Genomic DNA, 17524 nt, shown 5'->3' on the forward strand with positions numbered 1-17524 from the left:
ATTCTCTCAAAATCATGTTGCCTCACTTTAATCATTTAAAGATTCAAACAATACCGAAACATTGTCTGTTGTTCAAATACAAAATGAATGAATTTTAAGTGCCAATCTAACTAAGAATCAAGCAATGGTGAAAACATAAAAAATGAATAAAAAACCCACTCAAGTTTACATTAATTTAAGTTTAAAATGTATAATAGACGTGCACAAATATAACATTCGTTTCCTTTTCCTGTTCTAGTAATTCAAGAAATAATTTGATTGAAATGCACTAGAAATTACCAGTTGAGGGGAGCTAACTACGTAATTTGCAATCATTATAACCAAAAGAATATAAAGATTACTCGAATTACTAGACACACAGAAACGAAAGACCTAACATTCCTACCTCATGGTGAACGTAACTTCAAATTGGATAGTTAAGTCGGTTGGGTTTTTTTTTCGGTCATGTTTTGAAATTTTTCTAAATCGCCAGATTTTTACAAAGACTGGCACTTAAGTATAACACAGTTCATACAGATTAATAAAAGAAGTCTTCATTTTTTAGAAAATGCTTGGATTTTCATTTTCGAACAATATTCTCAAGCTTAGACCTATCAAAAATTTTCAATTTGCTTTATTCTACATGTGTAATTTCCATGGCAAAAAGTATTTTTCGAAAAAAAGAAGCAATACAAAATTTAAATTCAACATGCGTCGGTGTCAGTTATCACATCGGTGAAATATAATTGTATCTAATATAATTAAAACATGTGTTACGTATCTAAAACAAGGAGATGCAATATTAGTAACAATTACTTATAGCGGTTTACAATAAGTAATGATAATTTCAGATATATGAGAAGGTACTAGACATGTATGTTTAAATTGTTATTGACGGAAGGACAAAAGTAGCATTTTAATATAGATAGCCTATAACCTACTAATAGATACAGTCACCATAACCTGTTCCAACTTATGTTACTTCATTTAATTTACTGATGATTTTGTATAACATATTAGAAAAAATATTAATAAAAGCTATTTTTTAAATTCTCAAAATCTTTAAATCTAATTATTGTCATATGTTTTTCATCTCTAGTGCGTAAATAACACAACCTGTTTCACAAATTCTTATAAAACCTTTTTGAAATTGGAAGGACAATATAATATTGACTAAGATTGGCAGATACGTACCCAAATTCGTCAATATATCTGATCAATGTACGTGTCCACACGTGGGTTTATTATGGGTACATAAGCAACTTTTCATCACATGACACTCAAGCAGCCGGAGTCATGGAGGCACGACCGGGAGTTTTCCTCTTGTTGCTTGTGACAGTCCTACAAGCAGTAGTTGGTAAGATGAAATTTTAAAGATGTTACGTAAAATTATCTGTATGTAGACATTTGAAAGGTTTGTTGGAGTAACTTCCCTTTTAAAATTAAATACTTTTGAAAATTTGTGCATTTACATTTAATGATCATTCTAATTATAAAATTAAGATAACCAGCGGAACATTTAACTTAAAATAGAATAGAGGGTGTATGAAATTTGAACATAGGTAATGTATTGTTGCATAGATCGATATATGCTGACTTCTAATTATTAATTGTTTTTTATTATGTCTTTCCACTTTTCTGTGGTAAGACCTATTGTATTTGTTCTGATTATTATTTTTTTTCTTCCGCCAAATTTTGTTATCGCGTAAAATTTTTGTTTCGCAATATGTCGCTAAGATATTTCTTAAATAGTATCATACAGTATATGCGCTTTTTATTTTCACCCATTCTAAGCCGAACAAATTTTCTTTGTAAGAGTTAACTCCCTATTCACTGTTTATCAAGTGTGTGCATCTCCTTCGTAACAAAAAAAGATATCGAAAAAAATCTTTTTTCTAAATTGTTCGTTACATCCTCAGAAATTTTTGGCTAATTTGGATCAAAGCGATATTTTAAAGGAGTTATCTACCTTTACCAAATAAATTTGTCGGTATGTTTTTTTAACTCATAAACCGTTAACCGTATAACCCTGGAATCTTTTTATTTGAGGTCCCTAGGTCCTAACTTAGAAAATGAGGTCAAGGTCAAGTTCTCAATTTTGACTTTTCCTTGTTTTTGCATTTTCTCAAACACTTTTGAAGAAATATATGAAACAACAAGTGCAAAATGTTTGCTTTATTGTAATGTAATATCATTTGGTCTGAAACAATCTAATGGCATAATATAGGAGTTAGTGCCCCTGAAATGTCCAATTATAAGGTTTATTGATTATTTCTTCAACTTGGTTCATTATAAAGCCATATGACCTTATACAAAAGGTTGGATAACATATGACATTGAAAAATGACATGCGGAAGTGACCTCGAGAAAACCGGAAGTAGCCATTTTTGCACTTTCTTCATGGAAAAGTACTCGGAATCCATATATTTTGTAATTTTAATACATTAACTTATCACTGAAGACTAGAAATGACGTTCGATAAACCAGAAGTGGAGAATTATCTCCTGGTTTACAAGCAAAAGTATATAGAAACTATATATTTTTGGAATCAGTGTGAAAGAAACTATTATATGAGACCGGAATTGACATTTACTTCACCGGTAGTAGCTAATTATCTCCCTTATTTCACTCAGAAGTATATAGAAACCACTTATTTATCGCATCAGTATGAAGATGATAAGATGCCAATTTTAACTTGAGTAAACACGAACTAGCTTCTTTTCAATAAATCTTAAAATCGCTGTGGAAGTCCTTCAATTGTTCTCTGAACAATTGGTTTTTAATTCTTTAATTTGATTGTATTATAGGTTTTTTTTCGTTTGAAAAATGGGTTAGGGTTGGGGTTGTTGATCATAGTCAACAATATTGGTTTACAGTCTAACAGAATATATTTCATACATATTCAGGTTGAAAAAAATAATGCATAAAATATACAGCTTTCAGTTTTAAAGAGGTTATAATGTTTCGTGTAAAAAAGGTGTATCACGTTACTATTATAAACAAAGTTCTAACGTTCTATTAATAGTTTTCTTTTCCTACTGACTGTATATTTTTGTCAAAATATAATAAAATTTTTCACAATTATATATATTTTTTTTTCGGAAATTTTAACATCAACATCAATTTTTTTTTATCTTTTTAACATCAACACAAACTACTTAAACTTTTAAAGAGCTTACATGGAATATGTGTATGGTTATTAAATGTACTTTGAAAAAGAAGCAACGACAGTATTTCAATCTTTCGTTTGTATTAAACTTTGTATTCAACGGTGTATGAGGGTAAAGATAATTCTGTACATTTTGCAAATTTGTTTTTATTAAAGACTTTGATTAAGTTAAATCAAAGTCTATTCTATAGTCATAAACTGAAAAAGAAAATCTTCCTATTAGTAAGTTCACACATTATGATAAAATAAAACGACACGCGTTTTTAATTGTAATAGGAAATTGCAATGCTACTGGTACTTGTTTGGCCATTAATGGTCAACTGTGTTTTTACTTTATTCAATTCTGCTCTTTGGTAGGGTTGTTGTCTCTTTGACACATTCGCCATTTCCATTCTCAATCTTATTAAAAAAGCCCATTGTCTGCAAAAGGAGTAACATTACTATTTAGTATGTTTAAGCACACGTATATCGCGGTAAAATTGTGTAAGTGTTTATGACAACAGATGTAGTTACATATAAAAATAAGAAGATGTGGTATGATTGCCAATGAGACAACTCTCCAAAAGAAACCAAATGATACAAAAATTAACAACTATAAGTCACCGTACGGCCTTCAACAATCACAAAGTCCATACCGCGTAGTCAGCTATAAAAGACCCCGAAATGACAAATGGAAAACAATTCAAACGAGAAAAGTAACGGCCTGTACATGTACATTTGTAAGAAACAGTCGTCCCACGTGCAATACAGCTTAAGGATGTTCACTACTCTGTTTCAAAATAACAAGCTTTTTGAAAGACCATAATAAATTGATAGTATTTACATAAAGGAACTTAAAAAGCAAATAAAAATTAAGGGTCCATGTGCTTGTTTTCGAGATATAAGCCATTGAAAATTTGGCGGGAAATGATTCTCTCTAGATTTTTCATACATTTAACATTGGCACCTTTTTTCTTTCAAAAACTATGAAAAAAATAACAAGGATTTTATAAGATTTTGAAATATGGCTTTTTAAACTTTTTGTAATGATATTATGAAAAGAAAAGTAGGGGTTAGTGAGCAAAATTTTTTAATGGCACTACATGGATAAAACCAGAGGATTCCGAATATCTGGCAAAAATTCTAAAACAAGAGAATCGAACATCCTTAAACGAATACATTAAAGGTATCAGAGATACCAGGCTAATAATTTCGTTCGTCGGACGTACATTTTTGATGTATAAGAATTATCAGTGTCGTTCAAGAAGGCCAAATCAATAACGAACTGAAGAGTTGCAAACCAACAATACTAAAAAGAGACACGGAATACTTACCAAAGGGATATTCAAATTCTTAAGTCGATGAAAAACTGAAATACGACAAATAGACAAAAAAAGTATACAAAACACAACATATACAACTAAAGACTTAACAAAACAAATCCCTCAAAAAAAAAAAAAACCGGAGGTGATCACAGGTGCTCCAAAAAAGTATGCATGTTCCACATGTGGCACCCGTCGTGTTGCTCGTGATGTCGTTCGTACAATTTTTGACGAGATGACTAAAACGTCACCACTTGGAACCCTTGGTTTAAAAGATTCCTTGTGAGCAGCAAACCAAAGAGATATTCAAATTCGATGACAAACTGTCAACGTCATGGCAATAACTGAAATACGACTAAAAGACTAACAAAAATATAGAGAACACAACATAGAAAACTAAAGACTAAACAACACCGGGGGTGATCACAGGTGCTCCGGAAAGGTATGCAGATCCTGTTCAACATGTGGCTCCCTCATGTTGCTCATGATGGCGTCCGTACAATTTTTGAAGGGATAGCTTAAACTTGGCTTAAACGTTTCCTTGTGAGCAGCAATCCACAAACAAGGAAATCATGATAGGAAATACAAGCTCTGGACTATCGTATCAAGTGGGAGATATGATCTCCATTTGCATTCGCTGCTGGAATGTTGCTACATGGAAATGAAAAGTTCATAATTGGAATGATCAAATAATCTTTTTTTTGTCGTAAATCTTTATTCCCAACCGCCCCTATTATCAATTCCAAATTTATTTACAACCACTGGGTCGATGCCACTACTGGTAGAGGTTACTTCCCAAGAGTATCACAAGCCCAGTAGTTAGCATTTCTGCGTTGACATGAATTATCATTGATATATTCATGAAATAAGATGAAACAGAACTATGAAAACAGACCGTATACCGTTAAACGTGCCTGCATGTCTATTTGTATTTTATGTTTACCTGTTTATTTGTTTACCCATCTGTTTATATTTATGATGATAATGGGGTAACATGCCCTTCGACGGTGTTAATGGATCATGTCGAAAGTTAATTACGTTGCATCTCGTCAGGAATACATCGAAATGTTGATTTTATAGAGTATAATAACAAAAATACCTAACTCCAAGGAAAACTCAAAACGGAAAGTCCCTTATCAAATGACAAGATCAAAAGCTCGAACACATCAAACGAATGGGAAACAACTGTCATATTCCTGACTTGGTACAGGCATTTCCTTATGTAGAAAATGGTGGATTAAACCTTGTTTTATAGCTAGCTAAACTTTTCACTTGCATGACAGTCAGATAAAGTTCCATTATATTGACAACAATGTTTGAACAAAACTAACAGTCACAATGGGCAAAAATGTCAAAAATAGGGGTCAACATTGTGTTATTATCTTAATCACTATAAAAGCAAACAAATATGTCAACAAAGAAAAACAAAATGGCATATAGACAAAGCACATAAGCATATAAGATTCCAGACATGTGCATTGCTTTCGTTTTTATATTTATTAAATGATATTTGCGAGTTTATATATATTTGTTGGTAATACATTTGACAGCTAATGCACATTTAAACGTACTAGTAATAGTTTCATCATCTATTATGAATATATATTTTTTTTTAGCGAGCAAAAAAGAAATAATTTGCGAAAACTCCAAAAAAACATTGTCCTGCCCATCAAACAAAGTAATCAAGATACAGCAGGCAATATATGGTAGATCTAATAGAAGAACGTGCAAACATCAACATATAAAAACAACTCGTTGTTCTACGAAGAAACCCATGGGCATCACAAGGAAGAATTGTAATGGGCGAAAATCATGTACTGTTGCTGCAAATAACGGGTTGTATGGTGATCCTTGTCCTGGAACATACAAATACGTCTTTGTTTCCTATTTCTGCAGAGGTATTGTTGTGTTTATATATTGGTGTCATGACTAGGTTTTACAAAACTAAAAGTGCAAATCACTCATGAACAAAGATATAGAAATAGTAAGACTTACAACCCAATTATAATATTCCGTGTATGCAATTACATAAAAACCCTTTTAGCACTTCTGTGTTGACATGAATTGTCATTGATATGGTCATAATTATAAATTACATGTTTACAATTTTAATTTTTGTAATACTAAGGCTTTTCTACCTCAGAAATAGATTACCTTAGCTAAATTTGGCAAAACGTTTTGGAATTTTTGGTCCTAAATGCTCTTCAACTTTGTACTTAAATTGGCCTTTTTAACTTTTTTTTATTCGAGCGTCACTGATGAGTCTCTTGGAGACTAAACGCGCGTCTGGCGCAAATACAAAATTTTAATCATGGTATCTATGATGAGTTTATTCAGCCTACTGTAGATTTCTTTTTTTTCAATGCTAGCAATTAAAGTGGATTGTAGAAAAAAAATATGTTTGTGGAGCTCAACTTATTGGGTTTTTTTTTTATTTTCGTTTTGTGGAATAATTCACTTTGTGCTGATCTTTACCCACCAAATCATAACAAAATGGAATCCCACGTTATATGCCATATGTCCAAATGTATAAATTTTTCGTAATATTTCTTCTGAAGTTTTTGGTAGTGTTTTTTTCTCTATAAAATAGTCCAAAATAACTTACTTTCTGTCATCTTACTATAACTGCTTCTGAAAATCTGAAAATACACCAACCTTTAAGTTGATAATTTGCCTGGACAATGATATGCTTAAGAGGATTAAAACCACCTATTCACAATCATATTGCTTTTCATGTTAAATTTTGCAATATCAAGCATTCATAGCTATTTCGTCGTAAGTTCAAATAAAGTGATAGTCATTTCATGTCAAAACTATACATTATCATGACTTGTGCTAAAAAAATCAACATACCTGTCATTGTATATTAGAGCGTACTGATTCTCGAAAGTTTGGTAGTACAAAAACAAGTACTTCTGATCTGAACAACTGGCAAATATGCCCTCCTATTTCAATGATATAATATAAATATTTTATTATTATTTATAAGTTAAACTTTCACCATGAGTTTTTACAGTAATCCAAAGACCATCAGCTATTATTATATATCAAAATTACTCAAATATTGTACTTATTGAGACATTACACGAGTAGGAACTATTGTTTTGTAAATATGTACTACTTTTTAGGTATTTTCTCTCAGACAGAGCCCAAATTAGTTGTTCGATACCAAGACAACAGCTCCTTTCAGTATTGTTTGCAATTATTTAAGAGCCGTATAAATTCAAAACTGAAAAACAAAATTTACTGACGAAGGCGTCTGTTTAGCCTGCAAAATGTTTAAATAAGAAGACACGTCCGTCCGGAATTCGAAAGTTATTGACTGGGTTTGAAGCCAACAACCATTTTACTTGGCCCGAAAACAGAACTAATGCAAAAATACTAAGGTTGAAGGTGGCAGTTCAAACTGAAGGTCAAACAAAAAACATTTTGCTAAACAGTTATAAATAGACAGGATTCTCGGTCACCAGATGTTTTATTTGACCCGAAAACTGAACTGATGCTCCAAACCGAAGGCTGAGGACAATATTTTCAGTTTGATTGTCAACTCCAGCTGTTAACCGAGTATCAAGTCTATCACTGTTTTAATTTGCCACCAAACTACCATTGTCTATGAAACTATAAACAGTCAAAATATGAAGTTTTCTACATAATGTTATTAAAAACTTACTGAATGACTAACCTTAAAATTGAAATCTAGTAAATTATTCAACGAGTGACTAAATAGCACATTAATTCACGCATGCGCGTAGCATGTGTTAATTTTCAGTTTTGTACGGTCACGAGCTGAATATTTTTTTCTATATTGAATTCGTGGATTAGTTATTTATTTTCATTACATTGACCACTGACTTTTAAATAGGAATAACACAGAAAATGCAAGGAACTTTATCTTTTCCTACACTTTTTAACAACACCAATTCTGTGTGATATCAGAGGAGAGAAATAATTGTTTTTTTTGGTGGGAAATCACGGTATTAGGTATAACCATTAAATATTTCCTTGTCTAGGGAGATAGCCATTCTTGTTTAACATGAAAGAACCCGTGCAACACCTTTTTATAATGAAACAGTCCATAAGTGGTTAGTTGTAATGAAAATTTCTGTTCCTATACAACATATATGTACCCTCGTAAAACAGTGTCAGTCATTGCGACCTTTATTCATGTCGAACCACTTTGCAGAGGTACCCTTTAGACCTTGACGTTCAGTAGCATAAAATGATATGTCACTGGCAAATAACAAAACAACAACAATCGATTGGCATTTCTTTGAGTTCATCTCTGCATTGTTGAACCGAGATGTGTGCTGTATAATCTTAAGTTGCATTTTCGAAGTCTTTCTATATGAATTGGATTTTGAATAAGACAACATATTCATTCGAAGAAAAGTAATATTCTCCGTCTTTAACGTCACTTGCTTTTACAGGTAAAACTATGGTAAAATGTTTGATATACAATTGCTTTTGATAAATTACTGTCATTTAATACATGTTTGTCTCTTTCGGAATATGGAATAAAGCAATTAGTCTTTTGTTTCGGTGAATGTATGTCCTAATTGACTTTTGAAAAACTGGTTGTTGGCCTCAGTGCTATCAGCTTTCAAAAAGTCAACAGAAAACACATATTTACCCATCAAAAGATATTACTGTATAATATTAAACTAGTGACTGAACAGTACTGATAACACACGTGTGCGCTACGCGCATTTATGAATGCATGTAATGTTGGATCACTCGTTGAATATTTTTCATTAATTGCATTTTTTATTAGTTATTCTGTAAATATATATCAATGTCAGCCATGAAACAACAACAATTACAATACCCATTGTTCGATCAATTGTCCATTTTGCAGGCACTACACGCAAGTGCAGGAGAAAATGTCACAAAAAAGCCAAGTGTATAAATGGAAAATGCGTATGTAAATCAAGATACCAAGGTGACGGAGTTAGATCTTGTAAAATCAAGAATGGTATGCATATTAATAGTATATTTTATTATGATTAACATGTTTTATTATCTTATTTCTCGGTTTTTTGGTAGGTTCCGTGTTGCACAGTCTTTAGTTTTCTATGTTGTGTTATGTGTACTGTTGTTTGCCTATTGGTCTTTTTTTTTTTTTTTTTTTGCCATGGCATTGTCAGTTTGATTTCGACTTATGAATTTGAATATCTTTGGTATCTTTTGTCTCTCTTCTTTTCATTATGACTGACTAAAGTCAGCAGTTAAACCAAGTTGTTGAGGCGATTTTTAAACATAAGAGTCAGAATAAAACAAAATCGTTTCTCAGTGTCAACAAAAAAATTACAACGAATACAGTACATCGTAATTTGTAAATCTGTAATGAGTAAATGTCATAAAAGAGCTAAGTGTATGAAACGTTAATGCGTCTGTGAAACCGGATACCAAGGCGACAAAGTAAAATGTTGTACAAAGGTCAAATGTATGTACTTTTATATCATTCAAGTTCTTTCTTGACAAATTTTTATTCCTTTTTCCATTAGGACTGACTTAGGCATCGACAAAAGTAGAAATCGATATTTTATCGTAAAAAAAAATAGGTATTCATCAATGTCAGAAATGAAATCATAATAATCATACCTTGTAATTCGAATAACTGTCCATTTTGCAGACATGACACCCAAGTGCAGGACAAAATGTCATAAGAAAGCCAAGTGTATAAGAGGAAAATGTATCTGTAAGTCAGGATACCGAGGCGACGGAATTAGATCGTGTACAAACATCAAAGGTATACATATTTATAGTAAACATGATTATACTGATTATCTTTTTATCAAATCTTGTATTATTACTGACTATAGTCAGCAGCAAAAGCAGTTGTAAAGTAGATCTTAAAATTCATGGTCGAATAAAACTAAATAGTCACAATTGTCAGCAATGCAATAATAACAATTCCAGTACCTCACAATTGAAACAATTGTCTTGTTTGTAGTTAAGACATCAAGATGCTTGAAAAAATGTCACGGAAAAGCCAAGTGTATAAATCGAAAATGCGTCTGTAAATCAGGATACCAAGGCGACGGAATTAGATCTTGTGTAATCCGCAAAGGTACGTAAATTTATAGTATACATGATAATGTTTAGCATGCTATTATTAACGTATTCAATGTGATTGAATAAAATCAGCAGCAAAAGAACTTTTCGAGCCGATTATGATTATACTTATTATCTTTTTATTAGCTCTTTTATTATTACTGACTATAGTCAGCAGTAAATGCAGTTGTAAAGTAGATCTTAAAATTCATGGTCGAATAAAACGAAATAGTCACAATTGTCAGCAATGCAATAATAACAATTCCAGTACCTCACAATTGAAACAATTGTCTTGTTTGTAGTTAAGACCTCCAGATGCTTGAGAAAATGTCACAGAAAAGCCAAGTGTATAAAACGAAAATGCGTCTGTAAATCAGGATACCAAGGCGACGGAATTAGATCTTGTGTAATCCGCAAAGGTACGTAAATTTATAGTATACATGATAATGTTTAGCATGCTTTTATTAACATATTCATTGTGACTGACTGAAGTCAGCAGAAAAAGAAGTTGTCGAGCCGATTCTTTACCTTCAGAGTCAAAAGAAAACAAAACACGTTTCTCAGTGTCTAGTAAGATCTTGTATAAAAGGCAACGATATATACTTATATATCATTCAAGTTCATTATTAACATGTTTTTTATCCCCTTTTCCATTAGGACTGACTTAGTCATCGACAAAAGTAAATGTCGAGCAGATCGTTAAAATTTATGGTAAAAAAAAATAGGTATTCATCAATGTCAGAAATGAAATCACAACAATTATACCTTATAATTCGAATAATTGTCCATTTTGCAGACAAACAAATTACCCCAGCGACGAAGTAAAATCTTGTTCAAAAGACAAATTATGTACTCTAATATTATTCAAGTTAATACTTAAAACGTTTTTTTTTATTCACTTTTCCATTACGACGCACGTATTCTTCGACAAAAGAAGATAGATCGTTTAAAATTTACGAATTTAAGAAATGAAATTACAACCATTATATTTTTATTATTGTTCGCTTGCAGACAAGACACAGAAATGCATGAGAAAATGTCATAAGAAAGCCAGATGTATAAAAGGAAAATGCGTCTGTAAAGCCAGATATCAAGGCGACGGAGTTAGATCTTGTACAAAAGGCAAAGGTATGTAATATTGTATTATATTCATTAAACTAAAATTTTTCTTATCCCTAATGGCTGAATGAAGTAATTGACAAAATTAGATGTCCAGCAGATTTTTAATCTCCAGTGTCAAATAAAATTTTATCATTGTCAATAATGAAGTATTGACAGATACATTACCCCATAATTGAACTATTGTCTACAAATGTCTACTCTATAGGCATTACATCAATGAATGAAAAAAATGTCATTAAAAATCCAAGTATGTGTAGTGAAAATGTGTCTGTAAATCAGGATACCAAAATTACGAAGTAAACAGGGCAAACGATTGTTCTATAATATAAGTCAATAAAATCTTTATAAAATTGTATGCTTAACAATTTATTGATATTCAGAATACATTTCAAACTGAAGGGTTAAAATGAAAATACCAACCACATTTGTTAGGGGGCGTATGGATTAGGAGTTCTTTGCTAGACACACGCATTGGTTTCTATATCAGTAAAAACATTTTTTTTTCAATACTCCCATACAGAACTCAGATCGTCAAAGTTCTATAACCTAGGTATCCTAAAGTGTCAAAAATAATTGACACCATTCGTACTGTGTCATGTCAGATGCAAATGAAGCCAAACCACAATTTATAGCTGTCCATAAAAAATTAAATTCATACATAGAAGTTAGCATTTTTTTGTTTATTTCTTTCTAGAAATGTTTTATTTCTTGTGATTACACCATCCATTAAAGGTACACTTTCTTTAGATAAAGGGAACTCAAACTGTGTTGCGTTGAATAATTCTTAAATTGCATGTTCTTTAGCTTTTGATTTGTAACTGCATAGGTAGCAATCGTATCACAAAATTTTGTTTTGATTTATCTTATCGTCAACTTTGTAATTCAGTGGTTGTCGTTGGTTTTCTCGTTTGAATTGATTCGCATTTTCTCAAGTCAACCCATTTCTAGCTGAAATTAAGATATGGGCTTGCTCATTTGTTGAAGAACGTACGGTTACTCATAGTTGCTTACATCCACGTCGTTCGGACTCTGATGGATAGTCGTCTCTTTGACAATCTTTCCGCACTTTCTTATTTCAATAAGAGGAGACTTCAATTAGGGGAATTCTACATTTCTTTAATTATGCATCTCTGTGTACCGTTTCAGCATGGACTCTCAATTTTCTTTTCTTTTTTATTATCAAATTTAGTTATAATGTAGACAACATCGTGAAATTCGAAAATAGCCAAGCCCTTGCCAAGGAGAATTAATAGAAAATTACTCCATCGGGACCTTTGCTAGTCATCATTGACCCCATGAACATCCTATTTAAATGTCACAATATCAAATCACATTGCTTTTGTGGTATCATTTAATCGTATAAACTCCCGTTCAGTGGGATACGAGATTTATTTCTTCATTTGTGAAATAAATATCAGGTCAAAAACCATTAGGACAATGTAGTTAATTTAATATCAAATAGTTTTCAGATGCTGAATTTGGTTTCATTATAAAGGTCAAATGTTTTATTTTCATTACAATTATCATTGTTCATTGTTGATATGCAAGATGTCTGTATAATTATATAAAGATAAGAAGATGTGGTATGATCGCATACCGCATAGTCAGCCATAAACGGCCCCGAAATGACAAATGTAAAACAATTCAAACCAGAAAGGTAACGGCCTGATGTTGATTTCACCAGTAACAAAAACTAACTTAACCAGTATTTTGCTTAAGTAATATAAAGAAAAAATACTTCAAGAAACGGAAAATATTTTTCAACTTCAAGTAAATGGAAATGCTATCATTATACATTCGCAAACAAATTGGCAAATGACACTATTTGGAGAAAAATCGATATGTGAAAAATATGGACGGAAGTTCACGAAAGTAATACATAAAAACTATCCAGGCTGTGGAACTTGCTGGTGCTGTTAGAAGCCAAAAGGTACACCATCTTTAAAACAAAAAAGACAGATTTTAAATCACTTCGAATATTTCATCAATATTATTTCGTCTAAGGAAACGTGTGGTATTTTATTAATATCCCTTGGCCTCGGGGCAATTATGTTAATTTATGTTAGGTGATCTGTTATATTACCAGTCAGTTATGTAAGCATCCTACTGAGCACCGGCATCTTTGTTTGGTTGCTTATCTTATTACTATAACGGTATCATATGGTTTTTTTTCTTTTGAATATGCATATGTTAGCGAACACTGAGAGCTATTATTAGTTTGAGTCTATCTCCTGCTACAATGATTTCATATCAATCAACACTATAATTCAAATATATACTATAGAAATCTACTAATACCAGACGAAATAATCTGTGAACCTATTATTTGCGATTGAAAAAAAGAGGCGAAAGATATCAAAGGAACATTCGGAGCTCACATTTCAAAGAGAATCTGACAACACAAAATCAAAATAACGACAAAAAAAAAAAAAAAAAAAAAAAAAACAGAACAGTTTTGAAAAAAGTTAGAATAGGCCATAACTTCGATCCAGACGAGATATACTGACAATACCAGCGCTTAAAACGAAAGACGACAAATAGACAAACAAGTTCACAAAACACTACACAGAAAACTAGAATAAAGTTTGAGCAACGCGAAAATCACCAAAACACAGAGTAGTCACTGGTGCTCCGGAAATGTTAGCAGATCCAACTCGATCAATGACATCCGTTGTGTTACTCCTATAAAATACGTTGATATGTTATGGTGATAAGGGATCACGTAATACCGGACTGGTAATTGACTCTTAACTAAGGTTTTCTTAAGCTTTTAGGCTCGATAGATGCTCATGTCTTGATAGTATCTCCAAAGAATTTGTTTTTGAACTTACAGTATATTCTGATAAAGGTATACCAGTTCTACTTAAGGCTGTGGAAAAAGATGGATATAAAACAAAATTGTGACCTTAGCAACGAATCGAACATTAAACTATCAAACAAGCTAATAGATCATAATATATATCCAAATAAAAAGATGTGGTATTAATATGAACGAGACAAATATCCGCAATAGACCAATTGAGGTAGTTGTAAGCAGCTTTATATTCCTGTACGACCTTGCGCAACAAATGTGTAAAACCCATACCATAAAGTAAGCTATAAAAGGCATCGAAAAGAATAAAAAATACTGCTGTCCAAGAGATAATGTCTTATAAATATCTGAAGGACATTATTTAGTGTTTTTTTTTATACTTTTTGATTTTCAAATTCAAAGGCTGAAAAAATGCCATTGTAATACCTGCTCCTTTGAAATTTGATTTGGGACGCGGACTGTCAAGAAAACTTGTGTAACGTTGTTTATCGATTAATTAAAACGATTATCAAAAAATAAAACGATGGTTTTCTTAAACCATCTTTGACAGCTTACACATTAAAGAAACAGGAAAATTAGCATAGATTATATTGAAAATATTCAATCTATAGTTTTTTTCTATTTATTAAAGAATCAGGATATATTGGTTGTTATCAGGATGACAGAAAAAGAATATTATCCAAAAAAGTACTGAAGGACAAAGGTATGACAGTTCAAAAATGCAAACAGTTTTGTGGACAAAAAGGATTCAAGTTTGCAGGTGTTGAGGTAAGTCAATGAAAATTTAAAAGCTTGTGTTCATGAATAAATAAAATGTATTATATTTTTTTATTCGGCATTATGAACAGAAAGTTGATTCTCAACTTGTTTTTAAAATGTACTTCAATTCGCTTTACACAGATATAGTCCTTTTTTTTATTTGTGAGCTTTTCGGCTCGTTTGGGTGTATCCCACGTCTTTTTAATTCAGTCAACCGTATTATTTCGCAAATCTGGTTATTATTTTTACCAATATGGTCCCAGAGGTATTCAAATATTTGCCTAAGGCGCGTTTCTGTAAAAACTATCCAAAACAAACCGTTGTCTGAGTCATAATGTACATGCCTTTGACTTTTACTTGATTTTTTTTCAAATAATAAGGAGGAAAAATGAAATATAATCTTCATAACATGGACAAATACCTTGCTCTGCCTTTTATTTATTGGCTTATGATACATGATAGGTGATAGATATAATAAAGATGATAATACTTTTATAGTATGGATACGAATGCTTTTGCGGGGATTCTATACGAAAGGGCAGAAAAAGAAAGGAGCGTGACTGTAAAACCCCATGCTCAGGGAATAAACAACAGATATGTGGTGGTACATGGAGGATTTCTATTTACTTAGGTAACAGTTTTTTTGTATACATTTCTCCCGTCTTAACAACTATTAACTATATCATGAAATGACGATCTTTATTTAATTACAACGATGAGATACAAGATTGAAATATTCCGGTTTCATCTTATTTCCAAGCTATTTCAAATTTCAATTCTCATTTGATATAACTATTACTTCATCAGTCGTTTAGAAAAGGGTTCGGAATTTGAAAATAAGTGGCCATTATTCACTGTATTATGATAAAAATATAAGATAGATATATCACATTATGCAACAAAAATAATTTTAAAGTCTGAATGTTTTAGTAAATAAAATGGCGCAGCTAACTTACTATTTACTTTGAATTTACAATTATTTTTATGCAAGGATTTTTTCATTACGATGTTATTTGTATAAACCACATGAGTCTATTTAAAATCTAAAGTGTTAAATCATGAAGTGTAAAACGTGTAGTTCTTTTAATACAATATGCTCTGATATTTTAATAAATACTGTCCAATTTAACAAAAATAAGATATATTATATAAAGACGAAAAAAAATGGAGTAGATCTCAATATCTTATTTCCAAGCTATTTCAAATTTCAATTCTCATTTTATATAACTATTATTTCATCAGTCGTTTAGAAAAGGGTTCGGAATTTGAAAATAAGTGGCCATTATTCACTGTATTATGATAAAAATATAAGATAGATATATCACATTATGCCACAAAAATAATTTTAAAGTCTGAATGTTTTAGTAAAGAAAATGGCGCAGCTAACTTACTATTTACTTTGAATTTACAATTATTTTTATGCAAGGATTTTTTTCATTACGATGTTATTTGTATAAACCACATGAGTCTATTTAAAATCTAAAGTGTTAAATCATGAAGTGTAAAACGTGTAGTTCTTTTAATACAATATGCTCTGATATTTTAATAAATACTGTCCAATTTAACAAAAATAAGATATATTATATAAAGACGAAAACAAATAGAGTAGATCTCAATATCTTAGGGTTAAATTAAACAGAACATGTTTCAATGTTAACAGTTACCGTGATTTTTTTTAGTCAAGACAACAAAGTGCAGGAAAAAATGTCATAAAAAAGCAAAGTGTATAAAAGGGAAATGCGTCTGTAAATCAAGATACCAAGGTGACGGAGTTAGATCTTGTAAAAAAGACAAGCGTACGTATTTTTATTTTGTACAAGTTTATACTTTTATTATCAATGTACGAAACTATCAGCAACGACACCAATATATGTCAAATTAGAATTATTGAATGTTTTTCTGTATACTGTTTTTTTTTATATACTTTATATACAGTAACTATAGAAATGCTCCAAAACTCCGGTAAACGTTATATGTATCACAATAGTAACGAATCAAACATAAAACTATCACAAAAGCTAATTGATCATCATAAATATGCAAATAGGAAAATGCTGTATTATCATCAGTGAGACAAATATCACAAATAGACCAAATGAAGTTTTGTAAGCAGCTATATGCCCCGGAACGGATTTGAGACAACAATGTGCAAAACCAATAACATTAAGTAAGCTATAAAAGTTGAAATTCAAGGCCACAATTTTGCAAAAGTGGTTCTTTCAGCAACTAGATTTAGATTAGACAAGAAACAACTACAAATCGACTAATTTCAACAGTTACAACTAGTATCTCATAATTTAAACAATAGTATATTTTTTGTATACAAGT

The 17524-nt window shown here is 31.3% G+C and overlaps 1 protein-coding gene across 1 annotated transcript in view; it reads left to right on the top strand.

Moving 5' to 3' along the window:
* Positions 1–1224: 1224 nt before the first annotated feature.
* Positions 1225–17524, top strand: part of LOC127737130 (zonadhesin-like) — an 82689-nt gene continuing 66389 nt past the window's right edge. Inside the window, exons 1-9 of the mRNA XM_052247664.1 lie at positions 1225–1336; positions 6066–6347; positions 9305–9421; positions 10403–10519; positions 10806–10922; positions 11515–11631; positions 15069–15205; positions 15695–15827; positions 16876–16992. Of these exons, the coding sequence (XP_052103624.1) occupies positions 1276–1336; positions 6066–6347; positions 9305–9421; positions 10403–10519; positions 10806–10922; positions 11515–11631; positions 15069–15205; positions 15695–15827; positions 16876–16992 (1198 nt within the window). The 5' untranslated portion in view covers positions 1225–1275. The remainder of the gene's footprint in view (positions 1337–6065; positions 6348–9304; positions 9422–10402; positions 10520–10805; positions 10923–11514; positions 11632–15068; positions 15206–15694; positions 15828–16875; positions 16993–17524) is intronic.

The sequence above is a fragment of the Mytilus californianus genome, unplaced genomic scaffold (genome assembly GCF_021869535.1).
Source record: "Mytilus californianus isolate M0D057914Y unplaced genomic scaffold, xbMytCali1.0.p SCAF_4, whole genome shotgun sequence".
Lineage (NCBI taxonomy): Eukaryota > Metazoa > Mollusca > Bivalvia > Mytilida > Mytilidae > Mytilus > Mytilus californianus.